Source organism: Ornithorhynchus anatinus, chromosome 17, assembly GCF_004115215.2.
Source record: "Ornithorhynchus anatinus isolate Pmale09 chromosome 17, mOrnAna1.pri.v4, whole genome shotgun sequence".
Lineage (NCBI taxonomy): Eukaryota > Metazoa > Chordata > Mammalia > Monotremata > Ornithorhynchidae > Ornithorhynchus > Ornithorhynchus anatinus.
The window spans coordinates 17,354,098-17,381,767 of record NC_041744.1 but is presented as its reverse complement, the minus strand read 5'-3'; the positions used below and the strand labels follow the sequence as shown (position 1 = coordinate 17,381,767).

The following is a 27,670-nucleotide window of genomic DNA, read 5'->3' as shown; positions in this document are numbered from 1 at the left end:
GGAAGGTCCGGGGTCCCCGGGTCCTCACGCCCGCGGCCGTGCTCTCTCTCGAAGCTGCTGTATCTCTTGGACGTGGTGCGAGGCGGAATCCGATCGCGCAACCTGAGGCTCACGTACTCCCTGACGCTGTTCGTCGCCAAGGCCGCCCGGCAGATGCTGAGCCCCGGTACCGCGGGAGGGGCCGGAGGTTCCCGTTTCTACCGACAGCCCCCGGGGTGCGGGGGCAACCGGGATCTGGGCCCCGGTGGGGTTTAGCGGCCTCGGCCAGCGGTGGGGGTTCACCGTGGGGCCCGAGGGGTAGGGCTGCGTCCGTGTGACCGTCGGTCCGCCCTCCGGCCTGACCTGCCTCCGGCCTATCTGACTCTACCCCCAGAGGAGCACATGTACATGAAGATCAACAGATTCCTCCTGTCGCACGAGTATTTGGATTTGAACAAAGTCCCTGGCTTCTATCAGCTTTTCTACAGCTCCGGCTTTGAGGTGATCCCCCGGGGGGCCAGGCCGGACGGGGCTGGGGACCAGCGGACACCGTAGCCGCCCTGTCCGCTGGCGACCCTGCGGACTGTACGCTCTTAGCGGGCAGGGAATGCGTCCAACCCTTGAGAAGCAACACGACCTGGCGGATGGAACACGGGCCTGGGGGTCCGAAGGACCTCGGTTCTGGTCCTGGCTCCGTCAGATGTCTGCTCTGTGACTTTTACTTGACTTTTCTGAGCCTCGGTTCCCTCGTCTGTAAAATGGGGACGAAGACCGTGAACCCCATGTGGGACGGGGACTGTATTCGACCCCGTTACCTTCTGTCTACCCCGGCGCTCAGAACGGGACCCGAGACGTAATAAGTGCTTAACGGGTGTCATTTTAAAATCGATTGATTGATGGGGCCCTGAGTGTTGGGGCTTCTCCCCTCCTCAGTGGAGCCAGAACTGCCCCAACTCCTGAGCTTCCCCTTCTGCACCTGCCCCCCCGGTAGCACAGGGAGCCTCGATCTGGGCAGAGAGGGTCTCGGTTTGGATTCGAGTCCGCCCCGGCTGGGCCTCTCCCGCCGGCCCCCGAGCCGGGGAGCTGTATCCTCCCGCCACGGCCCCGGGGATGGAGCTTGGTGGGCCGGAGGGGGACGGCGGGCGGGCCGGGGGTCCCCCGGCTCCGACGACCGGGGGCTCATTCTCCTTCCTTGGGGCTCTAGCATCGAGCGGAGAGGGAATGGGTGTTGGAAGTCCTGCGACGAGGAATGCGTGACAAGTATTGCTACGAGCTCTATGCCTCCCAGGGGATTTTCCGGATCCTCCTGTGCTTCTTCCACAGCCCCCTGTGCGACGACGTCATGCAGGTGAAGCCCCCGACCCGAGCGGCGTCCCCGGGCTGCCCCAGGGGCCGGCCGGCCCGGCGGATCCTCGCTGGCATCTGAGATTTGGCCTTTCTGCCCCCCTGCCCGCTGTGGGGGTCCCTTGGTCCGAAAATGCACCGGTGGGGGAGGGGCTGGGGCACGTGCCCGGATCGAGTAGGCACGACTTGGAAAACCCTAGGGCGTCGAGGCCGGGGTCCAGGACTCAGATCCCATCCTGTGGCAACTGGCTCTACTGGGGAGGGGGCGGAGGGTACGTTGGTTCTACCTCAGATGAGGGAAACTCCCTCATGCCGGTGAGTCCCATCCAGGCCTCCTGGGTCCCAGCCAGCCCTCCCTCCCCTGGTAATTGCGTCGGCCTCGTCCGGAGCAGAGGTGCGGGGGGGGGGGGGGGGGGGGGGGGGCCCGTCGGCTCGGGAGCCCCCGGGAGATGTCTTCTCTCTGCCGATCGTCTTCCTTCTATAGAACTGGATCGTAGAAATCCTGCAGAGTTCCGCCCGGGTCACCAAATCCGCCTACGAGCTCATACGGGATCACAGCCTCCTAACCTGGATCTTATACGTCTTGGAGAAAAAGTGAGGGTGGCGACGGGGCCCAGCTTCGGGCCCCGGGTGGTGCTGGGGGTTGGGAAGGAGGCAGAAGAGACCCGAGACGTCCGGCAGAGTCTGACTCTGGGCCTCCCAGCTCGTGGGCTGGTTCCGTCTGTCTCCTCTGGGTGTCAGAGGCTGCCGGGGATTGTACCACCTTCTCCCTCTGCCCCAGGAGCGGAGTGGGTGGTGGGGAGTGGCAGGGGTCGAGTGGCCTCCCCCTTCTGTCCCCAGCGCCCGATTCCCGGGCCGGACCGAGGCCTGGCTGACTGGGAAAGCCCTACGGGGGCTTTCGAGGGGCTTCGGGGGGACCGGGCTTTCCCACGATCCCCCCTCCGGCTCCAGGGGGGGCCGCCCCCCCGCCCGCCGGCCCGGCTCTCCTGCGCGGGGAGAAATTCCCGTCGAAGGCCCGAGCGCCGGCCGAGACGCTCTCTGGGGGAGAGAGGAGGCCGCCTTTGCCCGCGTTCCCTCCGCTGCGGGTTGCCGGCTGCCGGGCGGGCTGGCGGGGCCCAGGGGGTGAAAGGTCCGCGGATCGGTTTCAGGCTCCTGCCCGGCCGGCTGCTCTCTGGCATCATCTCGCTTGTGCACACGCTGTGGGTGACCAACCTGGGCGACAAAGGATCGGAGGAGCCGGCCTCCCAGCCGCAGGCCCCCAAGCTGTTGGCCCTGCACTTTGTCGGCGAATTCCTCTACGTGCTGACGGTTCTGGCCAGACAGCTGCGGTAAGGGGCTTGCGCAAGCGGGTGCGTGTGTGTCTGCATCTGTGTCAGTGCCCCCACGCCTAACTGGTCCCCTTGGGATTCTTCCGTGGAGCGGAGTCACGGGTCACGAGGGGCGGGGGAGATCTCGGCCTGGGACGGGTCTCCTCTCCCACCCCGAGGTCCCGGGGGGGGGTCGGGTTCGGCCCGCTGTCTGGATGGGGAGGGAGAGGCGGCTCGGGGCTCGTGCGGCGCGGTCCCCGAGGGTCCCCACGCGCTCTCGCCCCAGGCCCGGCCTAGATGGCTCCCCGCTGGCCCAATACCTGAGCACCCTCCGCTCGGTGCTGCGGCACCGGGACGCCGCCCTGACGGCCTTCAGGGCCCTGGGCCGCTTCACCGTGAGCGAGCAGGCCTTGTCCGCCAGCGACGTCCTCTGGCTTTTGCACCACTGGAGTTTCGTGGACAAGGACGGTCGGCTCCAGGACGACCTGAGAGCGGCCGCTGAGAAGTACCGGCTCACGGAGCTGCTGCGTGAGTGGAGGCCGGGAGGCGGAGGGGAGGCCCGGTGGGCGGGGCCGGTGCAGGACACGGGGCCGCCGGGCGGCGGGGCCTCGGGGTGCCGGTAGGGCTGCGGCGGGGGGGCTTGCTGGGAACGAGGCCTGCCTGAGCGCGGTCCCCGGCAGTCCTCCCACCACGAGACGCGAGGGAGAGGCTCCCACCCGCCACCCCGCCCTGGACCTGGTGCTGAGGGGCTTCTCCCTCCCTCTCTCTCTCTCTCTCTCTCCCTCTCTCTCTCCATATCCTCCCCCTCCCTCCCCCTCCCCCCTTCGCTCGAGCAGGAGCTATCAAGGACAGGAACAAGCCCCCGGCTCCAGCTCGGGCCAGAGCCCAGCGTGGCCGGAGGAAGCCGGAGGCGGAGGCGGCGGACGGTCCGGCCGAGGCGGCGGACGGTCCGGCCGAGGCGGCGGGCCCCGGCCCGGAGCGGTGCCGCGGCCTCCTGCGGGACGTCGTGACCCACTGGACCCCCGAGCCCCCCGCCAGCCTCCCGGAGCTGGCAGAGGCCCCCGGCGGCCCCGAGCTGGCAGCGGCGAGCCTGACGGCCCGCTGGGTGCTGAGGACGCTGGCCGGCCCCCTCGAGGCCCAGGAGACCGCCCGAGTCCTCCCGGCCTGGTTCGGAAGCAGCGTCCTGCCCTTCCCGGCGGTGGCGGAGGAGCTCCTCGGCGACGCCGCGGTGGCCGACGGCCTCTTCCGGCTGTACGGCCGTGTGTGCCGGGCCGCGGGGGCCGGGGGAGGGGTGGCGGGCTGGCCCGAGCTCTGCCGGTTCAACTCGCTCATGCTGCGGCTGCTGGCCGCCCGGGGGGCGCCCCGGGAGGGCTCCCTGCACGCCGTGGTGGACGAGCTCTCCCGCTCCTCCGAGAGCGAGGAGGATGAGGCGAGGCGAGGTGAGACCCGGCTCCGGGAGGCCGGAGCGGGAAGGGTCCCGGCGGCCGGAGGGCGGCCGCCTGACGTGTTCCCCCCCGTCCCTCCGCAGCCGCGGCGGCGTTCCTGGTGTCTCTCTACGTCAAGGACGTCTGGCTGGAAGTGGAGCGAGTCGACACCTTGCGGGCCCACGTGCGACTGATCTGTTCCGGGGAGGAGGAGGAAGAGGAGGGAGGGGCGGCGGCGGGCAGGAACCGGGACCCCGTCGTGGCGCTATGCAGGGACCTGGCCGCCACCCTGGACGGCCCGGGGGAGGCCAGCGCGTAAACGCTGTCCCCCGGCCCGGCGAGGAGAGAGGGAAGCTGGAGGTGCAAGCCGGCGGCCGGGAGCAGCGGGGCGGTTGGAGCCCGTCCCGTGGCCTGCCTGTGTGCCTGGCCGGCGCTTACAACGGTGCTCTGCGCCTAGTAAGCCCCTAACAAATGCCGCCGTAGTTATTATTTAAGCGCTCCAGACTTTGGGGCCCGGAAGGTGATTGGGTTGCGAAAGGGGCAAGGCCCCATTGCCCCCTTTGGCTCCGGAAAGTCCCAGCTCAAACGTTATTCCCACGTTAGCTTGGGAAAGGGGCGGGAGGATGTGTTTATCGTCGATCTGTCTTCTCAGAGACTTGGGGAATTCTCCCCACCCCACAGAGATGAGGGCTCTCGGGGTATCTTTCGGAAGGGTGGATAGCAACCGCCGTCGATTTTTCCATTAATAAAAGATTCGGTTCTGTAGTCCACGGTCGTCGGGCTTCTGAGGGTCACGCGGACCGCGGCTGCTTCTGGTTTGGGTGACGGGCGGTGCCGTCCCCTTCCGGAGGCATCCCTCCCAACCTTTTCGCCTCCTCTTTTCCCCTCCCTTAAATCCCCCCTCGAGACCTCCGATCCCCTCCTTCCTCCTCCATCGCCCCACTCCAGGGACCTCAGCCCCGGGCCGCAAGCCAACCCGGGGCGCCCCCGGTCTCCCTCCGAGCGGCAGCCGAGTCCGAAATGCAGGTTGGGAGCGCTGGACGGAGCCAGGCCGGCCCCGCTCAGAGTGGACGGAGTCTGATGGCCTCGCACAGAGTGGACAGCCACACAACGGATCGTCGGACCGTTTATCCGCGCGCATCCCCTTTCGGCGAACGGGACGATCGGGGCCGGGCACGGGGCGGGGGCGGGACCCGCAGGCCGGCCCACGTCACCGTAGCGCTCCGGGAAGGAGGCCCGCTGACCGGACCGACCACCCGGCGAGCTGGGCTCCAGGGGAGCCTTCCCGCCGTGAGTCCGGTGAGCTCCGGACTCTGGGTGTCAGACCAGGAGGCTCTCGCCACAGGCCGCCGGCCGGGAGGGTGGGGACGGGGGAGCGGAGACGGCGGGGGCGCGGCCGTCGCCCTCGGCCGGGGGCCGCTCGCAGTTCCAGCCGCTCTCTTCGGACCCGCGGACGCGGCTCCCGTCCGGGGAGGGGCCGGCCCGGCCGGTCGGGCAGCAGCGGCGCCTCCGGACCGGCTGGTTGAGAAGACGGCTCCACGGGCACTCGGGGCGGGAGCCGGAGTTCCTGCGGGCAGACCGGTGGCGAGGGGGTCAGGGGCCGCGGAGGACCGTAGGGGTGCCGGAAAGGAGGCGGGAGGGTCCGGCCCCGGCTCGCTGAGGGAACACCCGACGCTGGGCGCGTGGAGCCGGTGGGAGAAGCCGAGAGGTTCGAGGCCGCCGTCTGCCCCGAGCCCCTCCAGCTCTCGGGGTCCCGGGACTCGGGACCGGATGCCCGTGAGCCTCTGGCTGACGAGGCAGCAGCGGAGGAGGCGGGGCTGTGGGACTCCAGACCCGGCTTCGGTCGCCGGTGCCGGCGCGCGAAAGCTGAGTTGCCCGGGTCGGGCCGTCGCCCCCGCGTCCGCCGGCCCCCCCGGGGCCCCCCGCGCTCGGTCGGTGTGGGGACCGAGGTGACCCTAGGGGCCCGGAAAGCCAGTGGAGTGTGCCTGAGGGGTCCATCCCTCCAATCCTCGCGGTCCTCCTGGAGCTAGCCCGGCAAAGCGCACCGCGGCCCCCCTGTGAGGTGGGGGGCCGGCCCAGGCCACCTCACGGGGGGAAGAGAGGGAAGCGAGGTGTCACGGAGACTGAGACCCCGAGCTCTAGCGCCCGGCCCTCTGCAACCCGGCGTCCCCCCCCGACCCGGAGTTTCCCCGCCCGTCTTACTTGAGCCGGGCCGAGCCTGACCAGGACATGTAGAGCAGGATGAGGAAGAGAAGCACCACGAAGGCCGCCAGGCTCACCCAGAAGACGATGACGATGGAGTCTGCAGGGGACGGGAAGACGGGGGCATTTAGGTCAGTCTCGTCCCGCGGGGAGGTGGGGGGGGGAGGAGGAGGAGAGGCGCGGAGGCTCAGTAGGGGAAGGGGAATACGCCGGGGCCGGCCGAGAGCCCGTCGTCACGGGGGTGCGCGAGCTCGTCCCGGGCGGGGAACGGAACGGGGTTCTGTAAGCTGTACCCCGCCGCCCGGATATTTTTCTGCCAGAAGGCCGACAGAACCCTGGGGGATCCTCTCGCGTCTGCGCCGCCGAGGAGAGGCCCAGCCGAACCCAACCCGCCGGGATAATCGATCGGTGGTATTTATTGAGCGCCTGTTGTCTGGAGAGTCCAAAACAGTAGGTAGCGTGAGAGGAAAAGCATGCCCTAATGGATAGAGGGTGGGCCAGGGAATCAGAAGGACCTGAGTTCTAATCCCGGTTCTGCCGCTCGTCTGCTGTGTGACCTTGGGCAAGTCACTGGGCTTCTCTGAGCCTCAGTTCCCTCATCTGTAAAAAGGGATTAAACCTATGTGGGACAGAGACCGTGTCCAGCCCGGATTAGCTTCTATCTACCCCGGCCCTTAAAACAGTGCTCGGCTCATAGCGGGCGCCTAACGGAGGGCTTTAACGAAAAATGAAGTAGACACGGTCCCTGTCCGCAAGGAGCTCACAGTCTCAAGGGATGAATGGTGTGGGCTAAGCCGTCCGTGTCCTCCACCCCCGACCCAGCGCTTTGGCGCAGGGCGCTCATTTTCCCCGGCCGGCGAGGCCCCTTGGGCGGCGAGCCCCTCGTGGGGCGGGGTCCGGGTCCGAGCCGGTGATTCCGCGTCTTCCCCGGGACGCGATACGGTGCTCGGCACGGCGTTGAACGGACACCGCAGTTATCATCGGGCGGGGCGGTAAGCCGCGGCCGGCGGGCTCCCTCGCTCGTGGACGCCGGGCCCCGAGCCGGCCCCTCTCCTCCTCTCCCGGACGGCCCGGCGTCTTGGGCGGCGAACTCACATTTGTTGGCACCGAGCTTCCTCTCGTCCACGGGCACCGGATCCACATAGTCCAGGTAGTATTCGTAGAAAATGTAGGAGCTGGAAGAGTTCATCTCGCCGTCCATCTCCCCCTCTCTGGGCGGCCGGGGGCTGGGGCTGCCTTTTACGTCGTCGCTCGGTGACAGGCCGCCCCTAAAAGGAGGTTGCGTAAGGGAGGGGGAGTAAATCGCCCGCCCCGACTGGACGGCGTCGCGGCCGCCCCCGTGGAAGCTGCCCGCACGCCGCCCGGCCCTCCCCCGCCCCGGCCTCCTGCCCGTGGCGGCCTGCCGACCTCTGCCCGGGGTCCCCGGGAGCGGGGTCACGGGGGTTGGGGGTCTGCAGGCCTCCAGGGCTCTAAAGCCAACGGCGGCCGAGTGGAAGAGAGAGAGCCCGGCCTCCTGCGAGGCTGCTCCGAAAGGTCCTCGCCAGTTCTCCGCGGGGGACCACCGGAGGAGGAGGAGGAGGAGGAGGAGGAGGAGGAGGAGCCGGTGAGGAGGAGTCGTCAGGGAGCACCAGGTGGGGAGCAGGGGGACAAGGCTGGGGAACGGAACGCTGTGACATTTTTCATGAAATCCCAGAGACCACGGGCCCTAGGTCACCAAGAAATTCCAAACCCTTTGTCCTACCCCGGTGACCCCCTCACTAGCTAACTTATTCCACTGGGCCCGCTGGTTAAAGTCGAGAGAAATACGCCCCAAGCACACGAATTCTCTCTGGACGGTTTTCTCCCCGCAGCCCCAGGCGATTAACTGGGGGGGGGGTGGGGGGGCGTCCTCTCCCCGATCGGTCGGCTTTGGGGAGGGGTGTGGCGGGGGGCCGAATGGCCCGTTGGGTCCCGTGGCTCTGAGTGGCCCGGGCCGATGCCAAGGCGAGGGATTTGAGACCCACGTTAGTCCATTCGTGCATTCGATGGTATTTATGGAGCGCTTACTATGTGCAGAGCACCGTACTAAGCGCTCGGAATGGACAGTTCGGCAACAGAGACCATCCCTGCCCAATGACGGGCGCACGGTCTAAACGGGATAATGGTATCTGTGAAGCGCTTACTGTGCGCCAAGCACTGTTCTAAGCGCTGGGGTAGATACGAGGTGATCGGGTTGTCCCATGAGGGGTTCACAGTCTTCATCCCCATTTTCCAGATGAGGTCACTGAGGCCCAGAGAAGTTAAGTGACTTGCCCAGAGTCACACAGCTGACAGGTGGCGGGGTCAGGAGTAGAACCCACGACCTCTGACTCCCCAGCCCGTGCCCTTTCCGCTGAGCCGCGCTACTTCCTAATAATGTTGGCGTTTGTTAAGCGCTTACTATGTGCAAAGCACTGTTCTCAACGCTGGGGGCGAAGGAAGGTGATCAGGTTGTCCCCCGTGGGGCCCCCCATTCTTCGTCCCCATTTTCCAGATGAGGTCGCTGAGGCCCAGAGAAGGGAAGCGACTTGCCCCAAGTCACCCAGCTGACAAGCGGCGGAGCCGGGATTCGAACCCATGCCCTCTGAGTCCCCAGCCCGGGCTCCTTCCACTGAGCCAGGCTGTTCCGAGGTCCCGATGGGGCTCCGAGCCCAGGCCAGCGTCTCTGTGGAACCGAGGTCCGGTGGCAAACAACTTGGCCCTCCAGCTCGCCCCAAACGGATTAATCCAACCTGATTAACTCGGAGCATCAGAGAAGTTGTTAGAGACGCAGCGTGGCTCTGCGGAAAGAGGAGTCAGAGGTCGTGGGTTCAAATCCCGACCCCTGCCGCTTATCAGCTGGGTGACTTGGGGCAAGTCGCTTGACTTCTCAGTGCCTCAGTGACCTCATCTGTAAAATGGGGATGAAGGCCGTGAGCCCCACGGGGGACAACCTGATCGCCTTGTATCTGGCGCGGGGCTTAGAACAGTGCTTGGCATATAGTAAGCGCTTAACAAATGCCATCATTATTATTTTTGTATCTACCTCGGTGCTTAATAAGGTGTCTGGCACACGGTAAGCCCTTAACAAATACCATTAAAAGAAAAAAATTGTGCAGGCCTAGTGTTTAGAGGGAAACATCAGGCTCCAGAAGTCTCTTTGCTAGCCAGTCTACCCTAAAGCCTCCTTACAACAAAGTAGCCCATGGGCCCCGGACACCCCCTGAGCAATTTCATACGGTTTAGCCAAGTGCCCTAACGCCCACCCCACCCCCAGGGGTGTTGAGAAGCAGCGTGGCGCAGCGGAAGGAGCACGGGCTTTGGAGTCAGGGCTCATGAGTTCGAATCCCGGCTCTGCCACTTGTCGGCTGTGTGACTGTGGGCGAGTCACTTCACTTCTCTGTGCCTCAGTTCCCTCATCTGTAAAATGGGGATGAAGACTGTGAGCCCCACGTTGGGACCACCTGCTTCCCCTGTGTTTACCCCAGCGCTTAGAACAGTGCTCTGCACATAGTAAGCGCTTAACAAATACCAACAACAACAACAACAACAAAAAATCAGAGGTTTCACTAATGTTCGCGTTCATTCTCGGGGCTTAGAACAGTGCTTGGCGCCTAGTAAGTGCTTAGCGAATGCCATTATAATGGTCGTTATTGTTATTTTCTAGTCTTGTTTCACCTCTGCAGTCTGTCAGTCCCTGAATTTTCTTTTTCCTCCCCCCACCGACTGCACTGACATTGAAGTCCTTTATCAAGGCTAGCCAACTTGTCCGGAAATGATTTAAGCAAATGGGGTAAGCCAACTGCCCTTGTCACCGGTTTGGTTTTCCTTGGGGCGGGGCCCGGAGGGCGGTGGGGGCGGGGGAGCGCTCAGGCAACCCTGGGTGGGCTGGCCAGTTTCACGGACTCACTGGCACGGCCGCCCTAGAAGCCGCAACCTTCTGTCCTTCGCCCCGTTTTCTGGGAATCCTCGCGGAGGCGGCGATTCCGTTAGGCCTCGGGGTGTGTCCGGCAAGAGTAAATGGCCGCTCGGAGTCTAAGCGGGCGACGAAATGGCAGCCGAGAGCCGCCTTCCTCCTCCGAGTCACGCCCGTAACCTCTTGCGAACGACGTCCCCCGGCCGGCGCGGCGGACTGAGCCCGCCAGCCGGGGGGCCGTTGGCAGTCCCATCAGGAGGGACTCGTTTGGGGAGTGACACCCCCTGCCCCGGCGGGGCAGGCCCAGCCCTTGCCGCTAGGAAGCGGACGTCTTCCTTACTTGGCTCCCGCCACGCGCCGGGCCCGCCGTCTCTCCCCGGGGAGGATGCTGAACGCCGGGCCCTTGGGGGCAGAAGGATTTGAGTCCCGCCTCCTCTGGCCCTCCCCAAGCGGCGACTTCCCTCAGAAACCCCGAGTGTGAAACCAAGGAATCCCAAGAGCTAGAAGGATCCTCGGGGGGGTCATCTGTTCCAATCTCCTGTCCCCAGGCAGGGGGATGCCTAGGCCACCCTGAGCTAGGAGCAGGGAATCATTTCCTCCGACTTAAGACTTCCAACCGTCAAGGCCTCATTTCTGCCAACCTTCCCCTCCCGTCGTCACCATCCGTTCCGACTTGCCGTGGCCCAGTGGCCCGTGGGCCAGCGTCCTCCCCTGAAAATCCCCACTGCCTCCGAGTCACCCCCTCCTCGCCAGGGCGGACGAGCCCTATTCCTCAGCCTTCCTCGCGGCACCCGTTTTCCACGCCTCCTCCCCGTTCCATGCCCGATTCTGCCCTTTCTCTTGCGCTCCTTCGTGCTCGACAAACGTGCCGCCAAACGAAGGAAAAAACGCTCCCGGCTTCCCACGGGCATTAGAATGCCTGGGCAAAATCACCGAGCCAAGGTACCGTGGGGAGGGACTGGAAAACAAGAGCAGACCCCTGCCCCATCTCCCTCCAGACCCAGCCCGGGGCCCTCCAGGACTCTTTCCCGTCTTTGAATGCGACTCTGTAAACATCTACTCTCTTCTCCTGGGAAGGGAGTGGATGTTTCCAGCACAGAAGGAGTCCAGAGAAGGTTGGGGCACTGTGGTGTGGGGTCAACCCCGATTTCTACCCATCCGGTGTCAGCCCCGCTTTGCTCACAGGGAGTCTGCCGGGGCCGCTGATCCGTACGGGGAAGCCCGGGAGGGGTCCTTTTCCAATCATTCATTCCATCATATTTATTGAGTGCCTTCTACGCGCTGAGCTTTTGGGAGATTACAACAATAAAAAGGCACAGTCCCTGCCCAGAATAAGCTTACAACTTTGAGACGAGTTTACAGTCGTCGAGCGCTCACAACCTGTGACCCGCCTTGCTCTCCCAGTCACCCTGTGTGCCAACTCCGGCCCTTTCCAGGATCTCTTAGCCACTGTCCTATCCCAACACCCGCCATCCAAAGGCTGGCCTTGCTCGGAAGGGTCCCCGAGCCGCCGCTTCAGATGACTGACGTCTGTCTGTAGCCCCGCTCTCGGACGTCGGGAGCTCTGTACGGGCAGGGAATGGGTCGTATGCTCCCGTGGTACTCTTCCAAGAGTCCACGCCGCGGGAACGTGTCTGCCGACTCTGTTGTATCATACTCCCCCCGGGTGATCAATCCAGTCCTTGGCACGCTCGATAAATGCCACTGACCGGATCGATCGATCGATTTAATGCAGCATGGAATCGCACTCAGTAGCTGCTCAAGATCACCATTACTGTTATCATTGGGCCAGACCCGAGGTAAAGACGAACCAACTCGTTCCAGTCGCCCCTCACAACCCTCCCAGTTTTTGCCCTCTGCTTCTGCAGGGGGACTGCATCCCTCCTCATCGTCTTGACCAAACCACAACGCGAATCTTCTTTAAAATTCATCTTCTGCTCACTCCAGCCTCCCCTTGCCCATAGGTATTATTTCGGTTTCTCTAATGTAAGGTTAGAGTAGCAGGGATAGCATTTTATTTACAGAGCACCTACTGAATCCAGTGCTTGGGAGCGACAACAGAAACATAATGCATTTCCTGTTCAACAGGAGATAGACGAAGCAATATCGACCTTGCAGAGATTCACCGGTTCAGTGGATGGCTGAAGGGGTGCTATATTCTTATATTGTTCTCCCCAAGCGCTTAGTAATAATAATGTGGGTATTTGTTAAGCCCTTACTATGTGCCGAGCACCGTTCTAAGCGCTGGGGTGGACACAGGGTCATCAGGTTGTCCCACGTGAGGCCCACAGTCTTAATCCCCATTTTACAGATCAGGGAACTGAGGCACCGAGAAGTTAAGTCTGGATTACGTGCTTAATAAATACTTTTCCTCGATGCCTGACTAGTTGTTGTTTTGTCTGTCTCCCCCTTTTAATAATAATCTTGGTATTTAAGTGCTTACTATGTGCAGAGCACTGTTCTAAGAGCTGGGGGAGGGGGGGGGCGGCTACAACGTGATCAGGTTGTCCCACGTGAGACTCACAGTCTTCACCCCCATTTTCCAGAGGAGGTAACTGAGGCACCGAGAAGTGAAGTGACTTGCCCGCAGTCACGCGGCTGACAAGTGGCAGAGGGGGGATTCGAACCCACGACCTCTGACTCCCAAGCCCGGGCTCTTTCCACTGAGCCATGCTGCTTCTCTACCAGTCTTTTGGACTGTGAGCCCGTTGTTGGGCAGGGGTTGTCTCTATCTGTTGCCCAATTGTACATTCCAAGCGCTCAGTACAGTGCTCTGCACCCAATAAGCATGAATGAATGAATGAATGAATGAATGAATGCATCCTCCTCCTCTTCGACCGCCCACGGGAGGGCGCTGCGGGACCCGCCCTCCTCTCGCCGCTCGTCTGCGCAGGCGCCAAGGCGCGAGCGCGGAGGGGCCGAGGAAGCCCGGGCGGCGGCCTTCCCCGCCTCCCCCACCATCGTCTGCGCAGGCGCCGAGGAAACCCGGGCGATGTCCTTTCCCTCCCTTCATCTGCGCAGGCGCCAAGGCGCGAACGCGGAGGCGCCGAGGAAACCCGGGCGGCGTCTTTCCCCGCTCTTTTGTCTGCGCAGGCGCCGAGGAAACCCGGGCGGTGTCCTTCCCCGCCTTCGTCTGCGCAGGCGCCGAGGAAACCCGAGGGGCGTCCTTCCCTCCCTTCGTCTGCGCAGGCGCCGAGGAACCCCGAGGGGCGTCCTTCCCTCCCTTCGTCTGCGCAGGCGCCGAGGAACGCCAAGGGGCGTCCTTCCCTCCCTTCATCTGCGCAGGCGCCGAGGAACCCCGAGGGGCGTCCTTTTCCTCCCTCCCTTCATCTGCGCAGGCGCCGAGGAACCCCGAGGGGCGTCCTTTTCCTCCCTCCCTTCATCTGCGCAGGCGCCGAGGAACCCCGAGGGGCGTCCTTTTCCTCCCTCCCTTCATCTGCGCAGGCGCCGAGGAACCCCGAGGGGCGTCCTTTTCCCCCCTCCCTTCATCTGCGCAGGCGCCGAGGGGCCGCGGAAGCCCGGGCGGCGTCCTTCCCCCCCCCTCCTTTTCGTCTGCGCAGGCGCCGAGGAACCCCGAGGGGCGTCCTTTTCCCCCCTCCCTTCATCTGCGCAGGCGCCGAGGCGCGAGCGCGGAGGGGCCGCGGAAGCCCGGGCGGCGTCCTTCCCCTCCCCCCCCCTTTTCGTCTGCGCAGGCGCCGAGGCGGGGGCGGGTCCCCGGGCGCAGGCGCGTTGGGGGAGGGCGCCCGGGCGGCGGCGCGGCGCCGGAGGCGGATGGCGGGAAGGCCCGGCGGCGGGGGGCTCCACGGCGGCGAGGACGACGCCGAGGAGGGCGGGGAGGAGGCGATGGGGTCGAGCGCGCTGGAGGCGGCGCTGGCCCTGCTGGAGGACAGCTGCCATCTGCTCAAGGGCCGCGGCGGGCCGGACTGTGAGGAGGAGGAGGAGGAGGAGGAGCGGGAGGGCGGGGGAAGGTCCCGGCCGCAGCCCCCCGAGCTGCCCCTCGTCTTCCTCTGCGCCCGCTGCAAGCGGCCCGTCGGAGACTCCCTGGCCTGGGTGGCCAGCGACGAGGAGGGCAGCGCCGTCCTCCTCCGCTGTCAGTAACCCCCACCTCCGCCTCTTCCTCCCTAAAGGCGTTCGCCCGGCAAGACCTCCGCGCCCACCCCTGGCCTAGGCGCCGGGGTCGATACGGGGTCATCGAGCCCCAGGCTTCACCCCCTTTTAATAATAATAGCCATAATGCGGGTATTTAAGGGCTTATTCGGTGCCCGGCACTGTGCCGAGCGCCAGGGGAGGCGGAAGGTCATCAGGTCGGCCCACTTGGGGCTCACAGCTTCACCCCCTTTTAATAATAATAGCAATAATGTGGGTATTATTCTGTGCCCAGCACTGTGCTAAGCACGAGGGGAGGCGGAAGGTCATAGCCATAATGTGGGTATTTAAGGGCTTATTCTGTGCCCGGCACTGTGCTAAGCACGAGGGGAGGCGGAAGGTCATCAGGTCAGCCCACTTGGGGCTCACAGCTTCACCCCCTTTTAATAATAATAGCAATAATGTGGGTATTTAAGCGCTTATTCTGTGCCCGGCACTGTGCTAAGCACGAGGGGAGGCGGAAGGTCATCAGGTTGGCTCCGGTGGGGCTCACAGCTTCACCCCCTTTTAATAATAATAGCAATAATGTGGGTATTTAAGGGTTTACTCTGTGCCCGGCACTGTGCTAAGCACAAGGGGAGGTGGAAGGTCATCAGGTCAGCCCACTTGGGGCTCACAGCTTCACCCCCTTTTAATAATAGAATAATGTGGGTATTTAAGTGTTTACTCTGTGCCCGGCACTGTGCTAAGCACGAGGGGAGGCGGAAGGTCATCAGGTTGGCCCACTTGGGGCTCACAGCTTCACCCCCTTTTAATAATAGCAATAATGTGGGTATTTAAGTGTTTACACTGTGCCCAGCACGAGGCGAGGTAGAAGGTCATCAGGTTGTCCCAAGTGAGGCTCACAGCTTCATCCCCGTTTAATAATAATAACAATAATGTTGATATTTAAGTGTTTACTATGTGCTAAGCGCGAGGGGAGGTAGAAGGTCATCAGGTCCGCCCACTTGGGGCTCACAGCTTCACCCCCTTTTAATAATGATAGCAATAATGTGGGTATTTAAGTGTTTACGCTGTGCCCAGCACTGTGCTGAGCACGAGGGGAGGTAGGAGGTCATCAGGTTGGCCCAAGTGAGGCTCACAGCTTCATCCCCTTTGAATAATAATAATAATGTTGGTATTTAAGGGCTTACTCAGTGCCCAGCACTGTGCTAAGCACGAGGGGAGGTGGTAGGTCATCAGGTTGGCCCCCTATGGGGCTCACAGCTTCATCCCCTTTTAATAATAATAATAATAATAATAATGTGTGTATTTAAGCGCTTACTCTGTGCCCAGCACTGTTTTAAGCGCGAGGGGAGGTAGAAGCTCATCAGGTTGGCCCCTGTGGGGCTCACAGCTTCATCCCCTTTTTAATGATAACAATAATAATGTTGGTATTTAAGCGCTTGCTATGCGCCCAGCTCTGTTCTAAGCTCGGGGGAGTTAGAAGGTCATCAGGTTGTTCCACACGAGGCTCACAGCTTCATCCCCTTTATAATAATAGCAATAATAATCTTGGTATTTAAGCACTTACTCTGTGCCCAGCCCTGTTCTAAGTGCGGGCGGAGGTGGAAGGTCATCAGGTTGGCCCACTTGGGGCTCACAGCTTCATCCCCTTTTAATAATAATAGTAATAATAATAACGATGTGGGTATTTAAGCGCTTACTGTATGCTGAGCACTGCTCTAAGCGCGGGGGGAGATGGAGAGTCGTCAGGTTGTCCCACGTGAGGCTCACAGCTTCATCCCCTTTTTAGTAATAATAATAATGTTGGCATTTGTTAAGCACTTACTATGTGCCAAGCACGGTTCTAAGCACTGGGGTAGATACAGGGTCATCAGGTTGTCCCACGCGAGACTCACACTCTCACTCCCCATTTTACAGATGAGGTAACCGAGGCACAGAGGAGTGAGGTGACATGCCCAAAGTCACACAGCGGACAGGTGGCAGAGGCGGGATCGGAACCCAGGTCCTTCTGAGTTCCAGGCCACCAGGCTACACTGCTTCTCCAAGGCCCCGGGGGCGGGTCACCCGCTCCAGTCCCCTGCCTTGGCTCAGCGGGTGGACTCCCAGCCGGCAGGGGCAGAGCGGGGTCCGGGGGTGCAGGGGGAGACACCTACCCGCCCCCCTCCCCGGCCCTCCCCGGGGGTCCCCTCACGGCGATGGGGTGAAGGGACTACTTACTTGGGCCACCCGAAGCCACCTCACCAGACTTAAGCCCTGCCCCCCCCCACGGCACGGAAAACTAGGCCGCCCCCTGCCCACAAAAACACCAGAGAGGTGTTTCACCCACCCGCCCTCCATTCAGTCATATTTATTGAGCGCTTAATGTGTGCAGAGCACTGTACTAAGCGCTTGGAAAGTACAGTTGGGCAACGGATGGAGACCATCCCTACCCAACAACGAGCGTGGCTCAGTGGAAAGAGCCCGGGCTTTGGAGTCAGAGGACATGGGTTCGAATCCCAGCTCTGCCACTTGTCAGCTGGGTGACTGTGGGCAAGTCACTTCACTTCTCTGTGCCTCAGTTACCTCATCTGTAAAATGGGGATCAACTGTGAGCCTCACGTGGGACGACCTGATTCCCCTGTGTCTCCCCCAGCGCTTAGAGCAGTGCTCTGCACATAGTAAGCGCTTAACAAATACCAACATTATTATTAACTTCCGTGTGCCTCAGTTACCTCATCTGTAAAATGGGGATGAAGACTGTGAGCCCCGCGTGGGACATCCTGATTCCCCTGTGTCTACCCCAGCGCTTAGAACAGTGCTTGGCACATAGTAAGCGCTTAACAGATACCAACATTATTATTTTTACCGCCTCCTGTCACATCCATCCGCCCTTCACTATTGCCCCCGGGGGTGAAAGTCGGTGAAGGGATATTGGAGGGAGGCAGGAGGCTTGCTTCCTCCTCCTAATTCCCGTGGACCACCTTGAGGAGAGGAGAATAGACCACCTCCCCGTGGGCCCTAATCGACCTTGGACAGTGTCAGCTCAGCAAGCCCTGACCGACACCGGGGCGGCACTTAATTAGTCGAGACTCTTTATTTAACACTTACTTTGTGCAGAACCCTATTCCTACTTGCCATTCCTTGAGAATTCCCAAGTGGTCTAAGGAAATGCGTGGCAAGCACCGTGCAGGAGGGTAGGGTGCACGTAGCCTAATGAGGTGGGACACGGACCCTGGCCCCACAGGGTTCATGAGCTCAGAAGGCGGGAGGGTGAAGAAGGAGTATCTTATCCCCATTTTACAGATGAGCAAAATGACCCCTGCAGTGAAGAGACTTGCCCAGAGTCTCACGGAGGCCGGCGGCGGGGCTGGGATTCGAACCTGGGTTACACCAAACTCAAGGTGCTTGAAAGCTTCCACGTGAGAGAATTTAAGAAGTCAGTTGGTTCTAGCGGGAGGTAGGTTGGGACCCTGCCGACCCCTCCGGGAAGCCCCGACCCCGAGCCAAACTGCAGCTGGGACCCTCCCCATCTCGAGGATGGGAGCAGGCGAGCCCGCCCTGAGATAGGGAATAATAATGTTGGTATTTGTTAAGCGCTTACTGTGTGCCGAGCACTGTTCTAAGCGCTAGGGTAGACACAAGGGAATCAGGTTGTCCCACTTGGGGCTCACCGTCTTAATCCCCCATTTTACAGATGAGGGAACCGAGGCACCGAGAAGTGAAGTGACTCGCCCAAAGTCACACAGCTGACAAGTGGCCGAGCGGGGATTCGAACCCATGACCTCTGACTCCAAAGCCCGGGCCCTTTCCGCCGAGCCACGGGTCTGGGGTTGGGAAAGGAGACGGGGATTGGAAAAAGCAGAAGTCGTCTTCCAGTCGTGGCCTCTCCTGAATCGCTTAAAAACGTGAGGGGAAAAATCCAAAGCTCTGGAAACTAACCACCTCCGTCAAGCCGACTCAGTGATTCGTAAGACTCAGTTTCACAGGATTCAAGGTTTTCGCAAAGATGCAGCTCCTATGGTCTGTGCCGAGATTCACTGGACCCGGGGCGTGCTCAGCTATTACAGGGTCGTGCCGTTAGGCGTGCGATGCTGGGGACAACCCGACTGGGTCCGTGAGCCTGGCTGTGCCTGTGAGCGGCCTAGCGGGAAGGGCACTGGCCTGGGAGTCGGAGGCACCGGGTTCTAATCCCGACCCTGCCACTCGTCGGCCGTGTGACCTTAGCTCCCGTGTGCCTCGGTTACCTCATGTGTAAATTGGTGATTAAGCCCTTCCCCTTTCAACTTAGACTGCGAGTCCCAACTGGGACAGGGCCCGTACCCAACCGAAATATCTTCTATCTACCGCGGCACATAGTGTAGTGCCTGGCACATAGTAAGCACTTAAAGTACCGTTCAAAAAGAAAAGTACCTGGTTGTGGGTGGGTGTGAGGTTGCGCGAATCAGGCCCAAGGCTCCTCTGCCAATCTCAGCGGGAGATTCAGATGCCGTTGCCGGCCGGTTTGGATTCGAACGGGCTTTTGGGCCAGGACCCAGGCCCGAGCTGCCTCTGTCGGGGGCAAGTTATGCTTCGAAACGGGACGGGGGTCTTAAGGAGGGGGTCATCATCTGGGTGATGTTCGACGGGGCAGTTCTCTCGACGGACTCACGCCCGAGCGGGTGTCCGGGCGGAGCAGGGAGGCACGGTGGACCGGGACCTCGACACGGCGGGGCGCGTCTTGGAGCTGGTTTCTGACAGAGTCTGTGGGGCTGGAAAGTGTCCATCGCCGACCCTGCGAGAGGAGCCTCACTTTCCAGCTTGTGGACCGAGCGGTTCCAATTGGCAGATCTCTCAAAGAGCATCAAGTGCTGTAAAAATTACCGCTCCCGAGCCTGTCACGATTTTTTTTTTTTTATGGTACTTGTTCAGCGTTTACTATGTGCCGTGCACGCAAGCTTAGGAGTTTGGACACGGTCCCGGTTCCCACATGGGGCTCACAGTCTCGATTCCCATTTCACAGATGAGGTAAGCGAGGCGACTTGCCTAAGGTCACTCCCAACTCTCTTTCTCTCCTCTTAGGTGTCTCCCCAAATGTGTCTGTGGATAAGGAGCAGAAGCTCTCTAGTCGTGCAAACGAATACGGTTGGTAAGTAACTCAGTAGAAAATGTGGTTTTACGGGATGATCTTAACACCGTGATAATTGTGGGCTCTTTCACCGTGGGCCAGGCACTGTACTAAGCACAGGGGTGGATACGAGCGAAACACGGTACTGACCCCCCACCGAGGTTGTGTGGTCAGCCCACCTGGAACAAAGTCAGCCAAACAATGGTGTTTATTGTGCGCAGAGCACAGTACTAAGTGCTTGGGAGGGCACGATGCCATTGAGTAAAGAGACACCTTAATAGAGTCTTGTAACTGTAAATTATTCAGCTGTAAATGGTTGAACATCAAGCCTAGAGGGGAGCAGCAAGCGGGGAGAACCTGATGGTTTTTTGTCAGTGGCTCTTGACTGCCCTCAGACTTTTGGGTGGACAGGAAACCTTGTTTCCCAGTTTTTCCGGGCTTTCCTGGGGTCTGGTAGGCCCGGCCTCGCCTCAAGGAAGCCGCCGTCCGGTGGCCGTGCAGGCCGGTTGGCTGGGCCCCGCGGCACTCGTGCTCCCGCCCGTGGCCAGGGGCGGGGTGTCTCTGTTGCGGTCGTTGAGTTTCTTCGTTGGCTTTAAGTGCTAGGGTGGTATCAAGTGGTACACAGTCCCTGGCTCACATGGGGCTCACGGTCCAATTTCCGCATCTGTGGATGGCCGTCGGGGCCGGGCGCCTGGAGGCTTTCTAGCGCTGCCACCCGTCCGCGGCTGCCGAGGCTCTCCCGCGTTCCCCCGGGCTCTGCCGAGGCTCTCCTGCGGGCCCGGGGGCTCTGCCGAGACCTTTCTGTGGGCGCGGGGTCTCTGCCGAGTGTCTTCCGTGGGCCCAGACGCTCAGGACCCGTTTTGGAGGTGCTGGCCTACTGCTCCGATGCAGAATTGCCATTTGAAAAATAGACCCTCCTCTCGATCGATCAGTGGTATCTGTTGAGCGCTGAGTGTGTGCAGAACGCTCTACCAAGTGCTTGGGAGAGTCCAGTGCAGCAGAGTGGGTAGCCAGCATCCCTGTCCAGATTCCCCTAGTATCTACCCCAGCGCTCAGTTCAGTGCCTGGCTCATAGTAGCGCTTAACAAATACCGTGCCACGCTCCCCGCCCGAACTCACATTCTAGAGTGTTATACCAGAGGGCGGTCTGCCACTCTCCCCCCGTTGCCGGCGGCGTTCGGGATTTAGTCCCTCGGGGGTGACCGTGGGCTGTCATCTTGCCTCCCGTAGCTTGATCGAGACTCTCTTTTGCGCCGGCTGCTCCCTGAACCTCGGCAGCATCTTCAGGTGCACGCCCCGACACCTCGACTTCAAGCGCGACTTATTCTGCTTGAGCGTCGATGCCATTGAGAGGTAAGTTCGCTGTGTCCCAGGCTGATGACCGTGGCACGTGTTAATCGCTTACTCCGTACCAGACCCCGTTCTAGGTGCTGGGGTGGGTAGAAGCAGATGGGGCTGGATACGCAGTCCCTGCTCTACATGGGGTCAGTCTTAACCCCCAATTCACAGATGAGGTAACCGAGGCCCAGACAAGTGAAGTGACTTACCCAAGGTGGTTCAACAGACGGTGGTGGAGCTGGGATTAGAACGCGGGCCCTCCTGACTTCCAGGGCCACGTACGATCCGTTAGGAGACGCTGCCGTCTGAAACGGAATGGGATTTTACAGGCGGAGAAGGCCTGCGGGATGCCTGACGGAGAAAATCCCTGCACTTCCTGAGTGTTTCTCGGCCGTTTTCTCTTAAATATTCATTCAGGGCGGCCAGTTCGGTTCCGCTTATTTCATCGGCGACCCGAAAGACGCTTCTAGTTGGGGAAGTTGGCAAATGCGTGACGTTTACACCGGCTCCTAGAGGAGATTACGGAAAGCCTTCCATCGTTTTCCACTTGGGGTCCTTGTTCGCTGTGGTTAGCGCTTAGTACGGTGCCTGGCTGTACTGCCATGCGGAAAGGATAAATCGACGCCCTGGGTGGTAGCCAACAGAAGGCGTTGCAGTCAGCCGTTGTAGAATGTGGGGATGACTGACTCGCTGGGAGTCAGTATCGCAGCGAGTGTACGGTATCACAATATGGTTGTTGTACATTCCCGAGCACTTAATCCAGTGCTCTGCACATAGTAAGCGCTTAATAAGTACGATCGAATGAATGAATACTCCCTCGGTGGCTTCCACGTGCAAGCTCGTGACCAGACCGCCTCTTCTGTTGTCACGGCACCCGGGGTCCAGAGGGCCCAGGATTAGCTTCTTGGTAAACTCGCTGAGAACCACCGGGGATGAGGCTCTTCTCCTCCCACCGAGGAAGGGGGGAATGGACCTCAGAGTCATTCGAGCGGCTGACGGTTGATGACCGGCGCCTCACGGGGGTCGCTGGGGTCGTCTTCGCGACTCTGTGATGAAAATCTTGCGTTTGGCACGAGTCGCGACGTTCGGGCCGACGGAAACTGCCCGTCTCCGGGGCGTGGTGTTTATGCCATCGGGACGCCGGCCTACGCGGGGGCCCCCCTAGAGCTGATGCGAGAGGGGGGGTCCCGGTGGGAGAGGGTCCATAAAGCAGGGTGTCCAGGTCGCTATTTAAGAACCCTCGGTCGCGGGCTCTGTCCCCTTGTGTCTTGCAGTTACGTTTTGGGTTCCTCGGAGAAGCCGGCGGTGCCCGAGTCGGACGGGCCTCTGTTGACTCTGCAGAGCCGGGCTGTATTGGAAGAAGCTCTGGAACGGGTAAATAGGCACTTAGCTCCACATACTCCACAGGCGAGCACGCGTGGCGCTGGCCGGGGCCAGCCGAAGAATCCCGGCTCCTGCAGAATACCCTCGTGACCCACGTCGGATTGGAACAAGGCCGTGGTGACGGTGACTTTCGAAGCCACGGTCTTCTTGGCAAGGCGCCGGCCCCTGGAGTCAGTTGACCACTGCCAAGCGGGAGGAGGCAGTGGAGGGGATCAACCGGTCGGTCATATTGATTGAGAGCTTACTAGGTGCAGAGCACTGTACTGAGCACTTGGGAGAGTACAGTGTAACAGAGTTGGTAGGCGTGATCCCCGCCCACAGCAAGCTGACAGCTCAGGCGGGAAGGGAGCGAGGCGGCCCGGGGCGAGGCTTGTAGCCTGTGGAGATTGAGGGGACCCAACGGAGGCCGGGGGGCTACCGACACCCACCAGGAGCCGGGGGTTATATTCCTCTCGGGGCAGGACCCGGCGGGGCTCCCGAACAGGCTGGGAAGCAGCGTGGCCTAATAACGTTGGTATTTGTTAAGCGCTTACTACGTGCCGAGCACCGTTCTAAGCGCTGGGGGAGATACAGGATAATCGGGTCGTCCCACGTGAGGCTCACAGTTAATCCCCATTTTGCAGATGAGGTAACTGAGGCACAGAGAAGTGAAGCGACTCGCCCAAAGTCACACAGCTGACAAGTGGCAGAGCCGGGAGTCGAACCCATGACCTCTGACTCCGAAGCCCGGGCTCTTTACACTGAGCCGCGCTGCTTCCCCAGCCTGTGGATAGAGCACGGGCCTGGGAGTCAGAAAGTCATGGGTTCTAATACTGGCTCCACCTCTGTGACCTTGGGCCAGTCACTTCACTTCTCTATGCCTCAGTTCCCTCATCTGTAAAATGGGGAATAAGACCGGGAGCCCTATGTGGGACAGGGATCGAGTCCAACCCAGTTATCTTCCATCTAGTCTAGCGCTTGGAACAGTGCTCGGTACATAGTAAGCGCTTAACAAATAGCACAGTTGTCGCCGTTGCTATCCAGAGGGGCCTGCCGGAGAGCGGCGGGCCGGCCGGACCGCCCACGGCTGACGGGCCTCCTTCCGTTGTGTTCACAGGCGGCCGTGGTCCTGAAGGAGATGGGGATGAGGCTGTCCGTGGTGGAGTCCAAACTTGCTTCTTTATAACCAGCGGAGAGGACACCCTCCCTCTCCTCCATGCCCCGCGCCCTCCCGGGGACCGTCGGGCAGGGGGGTGGCATCCTCTCCGCCGGCGGCGCCGCCCGACCCCCCGACTCCCTGCTCGGGCCGCCGGATCTGAGCCCCGAGCAGCGGCGTGGGGCCGGAAGGGACACTTCTGGAGACGGGGGCTGCCGGGTCAGATGTGAGCCTTGTTTTTCGTCCAGTTATGTCGGGAGAGACTTCCCTATCTTCTGAGCTCTTCGTTCGACCAGCTTCAGCCACCCCCCGGAAAGAGCTGAAAATGTGGAGAAGTTTAGGATGTTGAGGGTAGTTTGTCCCCTCTAGGGAATTTTCTGCAACTGTTACTTTGTTCCCCTGGTGCCGTGGCTGGTCTCTCTTGGGGCCTGTTTGCCCCAGAGCCCCGAGCGTCGGGAGGAGGGGGCTGAGAGGGGAGCGCCCAGGGCCCGGGGGGCCGGGAGGCGAGCACTGGGGGTCACCGGGACCAAAACATTTGCCTCCGTCTCCCCCGGCCCCCGTTCTTTCTGGTGCCGTACCAGGATCACTGGCGTTTCAGTCGGCGGGGAGATGGGGGGAGGCCTTTGTTTTGTTTTGTTTTTTCCCCCTTACTAGCTGTTTTCATAAAGAATATTAAAGCCAACAATTTCTGGAAAGAACCGTATTTGAATTATTAGCATCTTAGAAAAAAGGCAATTCACGTCGTGTCTCGTGTCACTGACTCTTCCTTCCTGGGTTACTAGCAGAGGCGTCGGATCTTCGTCCAGGTTAGAATGACAATGTGTTTTCCTTCCCTCCTTGGAAAAAAAAACAAAAACCAAGAAAACCTTCTAACGACCGGGCTACTTCTTTTTCTTTTCTTTTGTTCTTGAAAGCCGTCTCTTCCTGTCGCTCTTCTCTTCCCGTGACCCTCCACGCCTAGCGTCGTTTCATTAATCTGTACGTCTTTCTCTTCCTCTCCTCTTCGGGGTCTCTGAGAAATCTTGACCCTGTCCTCTTTTGTCTCTTGTCCCCGCCTGGCCGCTCTCTCTCCTCTCTCCCTCTTCCCTTTGTCTGCCTTCGCCGCGGCTTCTCAGGCTCCCTTTGTCCCCAGCCCTCTCCCCCTCTCTTCCTCCTCGTCCCCCCCTGCCTCCCCCGGGCCCCGGGCTCTGCTGGAATCCAATGCCTCCGACGTCTGGAGCCGTAACAGTCCCGGAGAAAGGACGGCGCGTCTTTCCTCCAGAGCAAATCACCCAAGTAGGCAGCTGCCTGCCAGCGCCTGCACGGTGGGAGGAGACAGATAGTTCTCGGTGCCGGTTCGCACCGATTTCTGGTTGGTTTTGTGGTTTTATTTTGAAATGAGCCATTTGCACCCAGTCTTGGAAGCTGGTGTCCCCCCTCGGGCCGCGGTGAGAACGGAGGGGAGGCAGATTAAATGGGTTTGTTGTGATCTTTCTTATTGGAAGTCCCTAAGGAGCCCTAGGAGGAAGAGGCCTGGAGACCCCAGTCCAGAGCCCCAGTCCCGCCTCGGGACTGCTGGCCGACCTCGGGCGAGTCCCTAAACCTCTCCGGGCCTCAGATATCCTGTGTAAAAATAATAACAATAGTAATAATTGTATTTGTTAAGTGCTTATTACGTGCCGGGCACTGAACCAAACACGGGGGTAGATCCAAGGTAATTGAGTTGGATTCAGTCCCTGTCCCATTTGGGGCTCACAATCTTAATCTCCATTTTACCGCTGAGGTCACTGAGACACAGAGAAGTGAAGCGACTTGCCCCAAGTCACACAGCTGATAAGTGGCGGGGTGGGGATTAGAACCCAGGTCCTTCTGACTCCCGGGCCCAATCCGCTAGGCCAAGCTGCTGACTGATGGCGACAACAGGGACGTTGTGGGAGACGCCGAAATCCTTGATGTGAGCGGACTTGGCCGAAGTAAGCGCTCAGGGGAGTGAAGGTGGGGTGTGACCCTCTCCCGCCCCAGTCGCTCCCAGGATTGGTTCTCGCGGCCCTTTACCCGGCCCCTGTCCACCACGTGGAGAGAGGAGAGGCTGAGCAGGCCTCGGCCACGCCGGGGAACTGACGGAAGCTGATGATGCCATGAAGTTGGGGTCTCCTTCGCTTATCCAGATGGCCTCGTCCCCGCCCCCCATTACCATTGGTAAAGGAGAGCACAGAACGGCAGTCGCCCCTTGAGGATAGGAGTGATGGGGCAGCGAGCCTCGGGCCAGGTTCTCCTTCCAAATTGGAATCCCAGCGGCCAGTTCCTCGCTGCACGGAGCCGGTGGCGGGGCCGGGGCCGCCAGTCCTCTGGGACGCTTTAGCCGGAAGCGTAGACGGGCCGGGCCAGGCGAACGGTAGCCTCTGTCCAAGGAGAGCAAGTCGGAAGGGACGATACACATCCCTCCAGGGCCCGCAAGCCCGAGCACCGTCCGGAACTGGGGTGGCGAGGTAAGTAGAGAGGCCCGGAGGGGGGCCGAGAAGGCGGTGCCGACTCGGAGACGCTATTCCCCGGAGCTGTGCGGCCCCCGTTCCTCCTCCACCCTGGCCCAGCCCCGGCGTGCCACCCCACGGGAACCCCATAAGGCCTCGCCTGGGGAAACCATCAGAGGCACCGCAGCGGTCTTGTCCCGGTCACTGGTGGGTAGCCAGGGGCACCCGTCGCCCGCCTTCGCTCCCGCGGTAGACCACCTGCCCATCAGCAGCCTCACGCCACCTTCTTCCGTCCCCGTGCTCTCTGTCCTGTGCCAGGCTGCCCGCCCTCCCGCCTGTCTTCCCACCCTTGGGCCCTCGGCGTCCTCCCCGTCCTCCTGCCCGCCCCCGCTTCAGTTCTTTCTGAGCTCAGCCTCAGGCTGTGCCCGGCTCACCAGAGATGCGGCCCCCACCTTCGAGTTACCCAGAAACGTTGCGTATGGCTCCTCCAGGCACCGGAGATGAGACGCTGTGAAAGGATAATGGATTTAATATCTCTTCTTGTGCAGATACAGGTCCTGGAAAGACGCAGACCAAACGTCCCCGCCTCCCTCCCCAGCTTGGCCCTGGCAAGATAACTTGAGTTCAGACTTTGTTTCCATCTCCTGACTGGAGGGTCTGTGGTGAGAGAGAAAGTGTGCGCGCGCACCTCTTGGGACATACGAATGTAAGAAGAGAAGCAGCGTGGCTCAGTGGAAAGAACCTGGGCTTGGGAGTCGGAGGTCATGGGTTCGAATCCCGACTCCGCCACTTGCCAGCTGTGTGACTTTGGGCAAGTCACCTGACTTCTCTGTGCCTCAGTTACCTCATTTGTAAAACGGGGATTAAGACTGTGAGCCGCACGTGGGACAACCTGATCGCTCTGTATCCCCCCAGCGCTTAGAACAGTGCTTTGCACGTTAATAAGCGCTTAACAAATACCACCACTATTATTAAGAAGGACTGAACGTATATGCCTGAGAGAATGTATGCACAGGTGTGTGTCAGAATTTCTCCCCGCCAAGATTCGTTCGATAGTATTTATTGAAGGCTTACTAGGTGCAGAGCACTGTATTGAGCGCTTGGAATGGACCATTTGGGCAACAGATAGAGACAATCCCTGCCCGGGAATGGGCTCGCGGTCTAAACAAGATGGTTCCCAGTCTCTGTTTCTCTGCAAATGGGACAATATCCCTTAGCGTGTTATAATAATGTTGGTATTTGTTAAGCGCTTACTATGTGCAGAGCACCGTTCTTGGCCCCCTGACTAACCCTTTCAATTCGATAGTATTTATTGAGCGCTTACTATGTGCGGAGCACCGTACTAAGCGCTTGGAATGAACAAGTCGGCAACAGATAGAGACGGTCCCTGCCGTTTGACGGGCTTAGCGTCTAATCGGGGGAGACGGACAGGCGAGAACGATGGCAATAAATAGAGTCGAGGGGAAGAACATCTCGTAAAAACAATGGCAACGAAATAGAATCGAGGCGATGTACATTTCATTAACAAAATAAATAGGGTAATGATTAGGGAGAGGTTCCAGAAGAGGCGGGGCAGGCTAGAAAGGGGGTGAAAGGTTTCTAGGTCCAATAAATACCTGACGGAATGACAGATTGCCTAATAGAGGAACGGGTTCCTAGGGACCCCTGGTCTGTTCCCTCCTTCCTCCCCTTCCCTCCACTCCGGGAACGTTTGGGGGACCAGGAGCCGAGCTGCCTGTCCGCCCTCCACCCCGGCACGATGGCGTGGTCTGAATTCCAAGGGAGCCGAAGGCAAGAGGGGCGTCGCGGGCAGCAGGGTCGCCAAGCCAGAGCAAGGGAGTCACTGACCACAGCCGCTGGTCTGACTTCCCTCTAGCAAAGGACTCTCCCGTTCCCAGGCCCGACCCTCCCACCGCTCCCTGGGCAGGGGCGGGCCTGGTGGGGCTCAGTGGGAGTCAGCTGGGTTGGTTATGGTATTGGTTAAGCGCTTACTATGTGCCAGGCACTGTTCTAAGCGCTG

General features: G+C 60.7%; 3 protein-coding genes across 5 annotated transcripts in view; 2 read left to right on the top strand and 1 right to left on the bottom strand.

Moving 5' to 3' along the window:
• Nucleotides 1-4,822, top strand: part of URB1 (URB1 ribosome biogenesis homolog) — a 34,820-nt gene extending 29,998 nt beyond the window's left edge. Inside the window, exons 32-39 of the mRNA XM_029082687.2 lie at nt 55-166; nt 374-480; nt 1,184-1,327; nt 1,808-1,917; nt 2,472-2,651; nt 2,917-3,158; nt 3,467-4,069; nt 4,159-4,822. Coding sequence (XP_028938520.1) covers nt 55-166; nt 374-480; nt 1,184-1,327; nt 1,808-1,917; nt 2,472-2,651; nt 2,917-3,158; nt 3,467-4,069; nt 4,159-4,373 — 1,713 coding nt within the window. The 3' untranslated portion in view covers nt 4,374-4,822. The remainder of the gene's footprint in view (nt 1-54; nt 167-373; nt 481-1,183; nt 1,328-1,807; nt 1,918-2,471; nt 2,652-2,916; nt 3,159-3,466; nt 4,070-4,158) is intronic.
• Nucleotides 4,823-5,167: 345 nt separating this feature from the next.
• On the bottom strand, nt 5,168-10,393 carry LOC114817959 (melanocortin 2 receptor accessory protein). Of its 2 annotated transcripts, none has more exons than XM_039914422.1 (4): nt 10,164-10,393; nt 7,352-7,524; nt 6,257-6,356; nt 5,168-5,621 (listed from the first exon to the last, which is right to left on the bottom strand). In XM_039914422.1, the coding sequence occupies exons 2-4, from the start codon at nt 7,455-7,457 to the stop codon at nt 5,375-5,377; spliced, it is 453 nt and encodes a 150-aa protein (XP_039770356.1). In that variant the 5' UTR covers nt 7,458-7,524; nt 10,164-10,393; the 3' UTR covers nt 5,168-5,374. The 2 variants fall into 2 exon arrangements, with proteins under 2 accessions (XP_039770356.1, XP_039770355.1); XM_039914421.1 differs by lacking the exon at nt 10,164-10,393 and adding an exon at nt 7,664-7,803.
• A 3,532-nt stretch (nt 10,394-13,925) lies between these two features.
• Nucleotides 13,926-23,898, top strand: MIS18A (MIS18 kinetochore protein A). Of its 2 annotated transcripts, none has more exons than XM_029082654.2 (5): nt 13,926-14,094; nt 19,299-19,365; nt 20,575-20,697; nt 21,957-22,056; nt 23,162-23,898. In XM_029082654.2, exons 1-5 carry the CDS (start codon nt 13,941-13,943, stop codon nt 23,228-23,230), a joined length of 513 nt encoding a protein of 170 aa, XP_028938487.1. In that variant the 5' UTR covers nt 13,926-13,940; the 3' UTR covers nt 23,231-23,898. The 2 variants fall into 2 exon arrangements, with proteins under 2 accessions (XP_028938487.1, XP_007660239.2); XM_007662049.3 differs by having other exon boundaries at nt 13,926-14,259.
• Nucleotides 23,899-27,670: the final 3,772 nt, after the last annotated feature.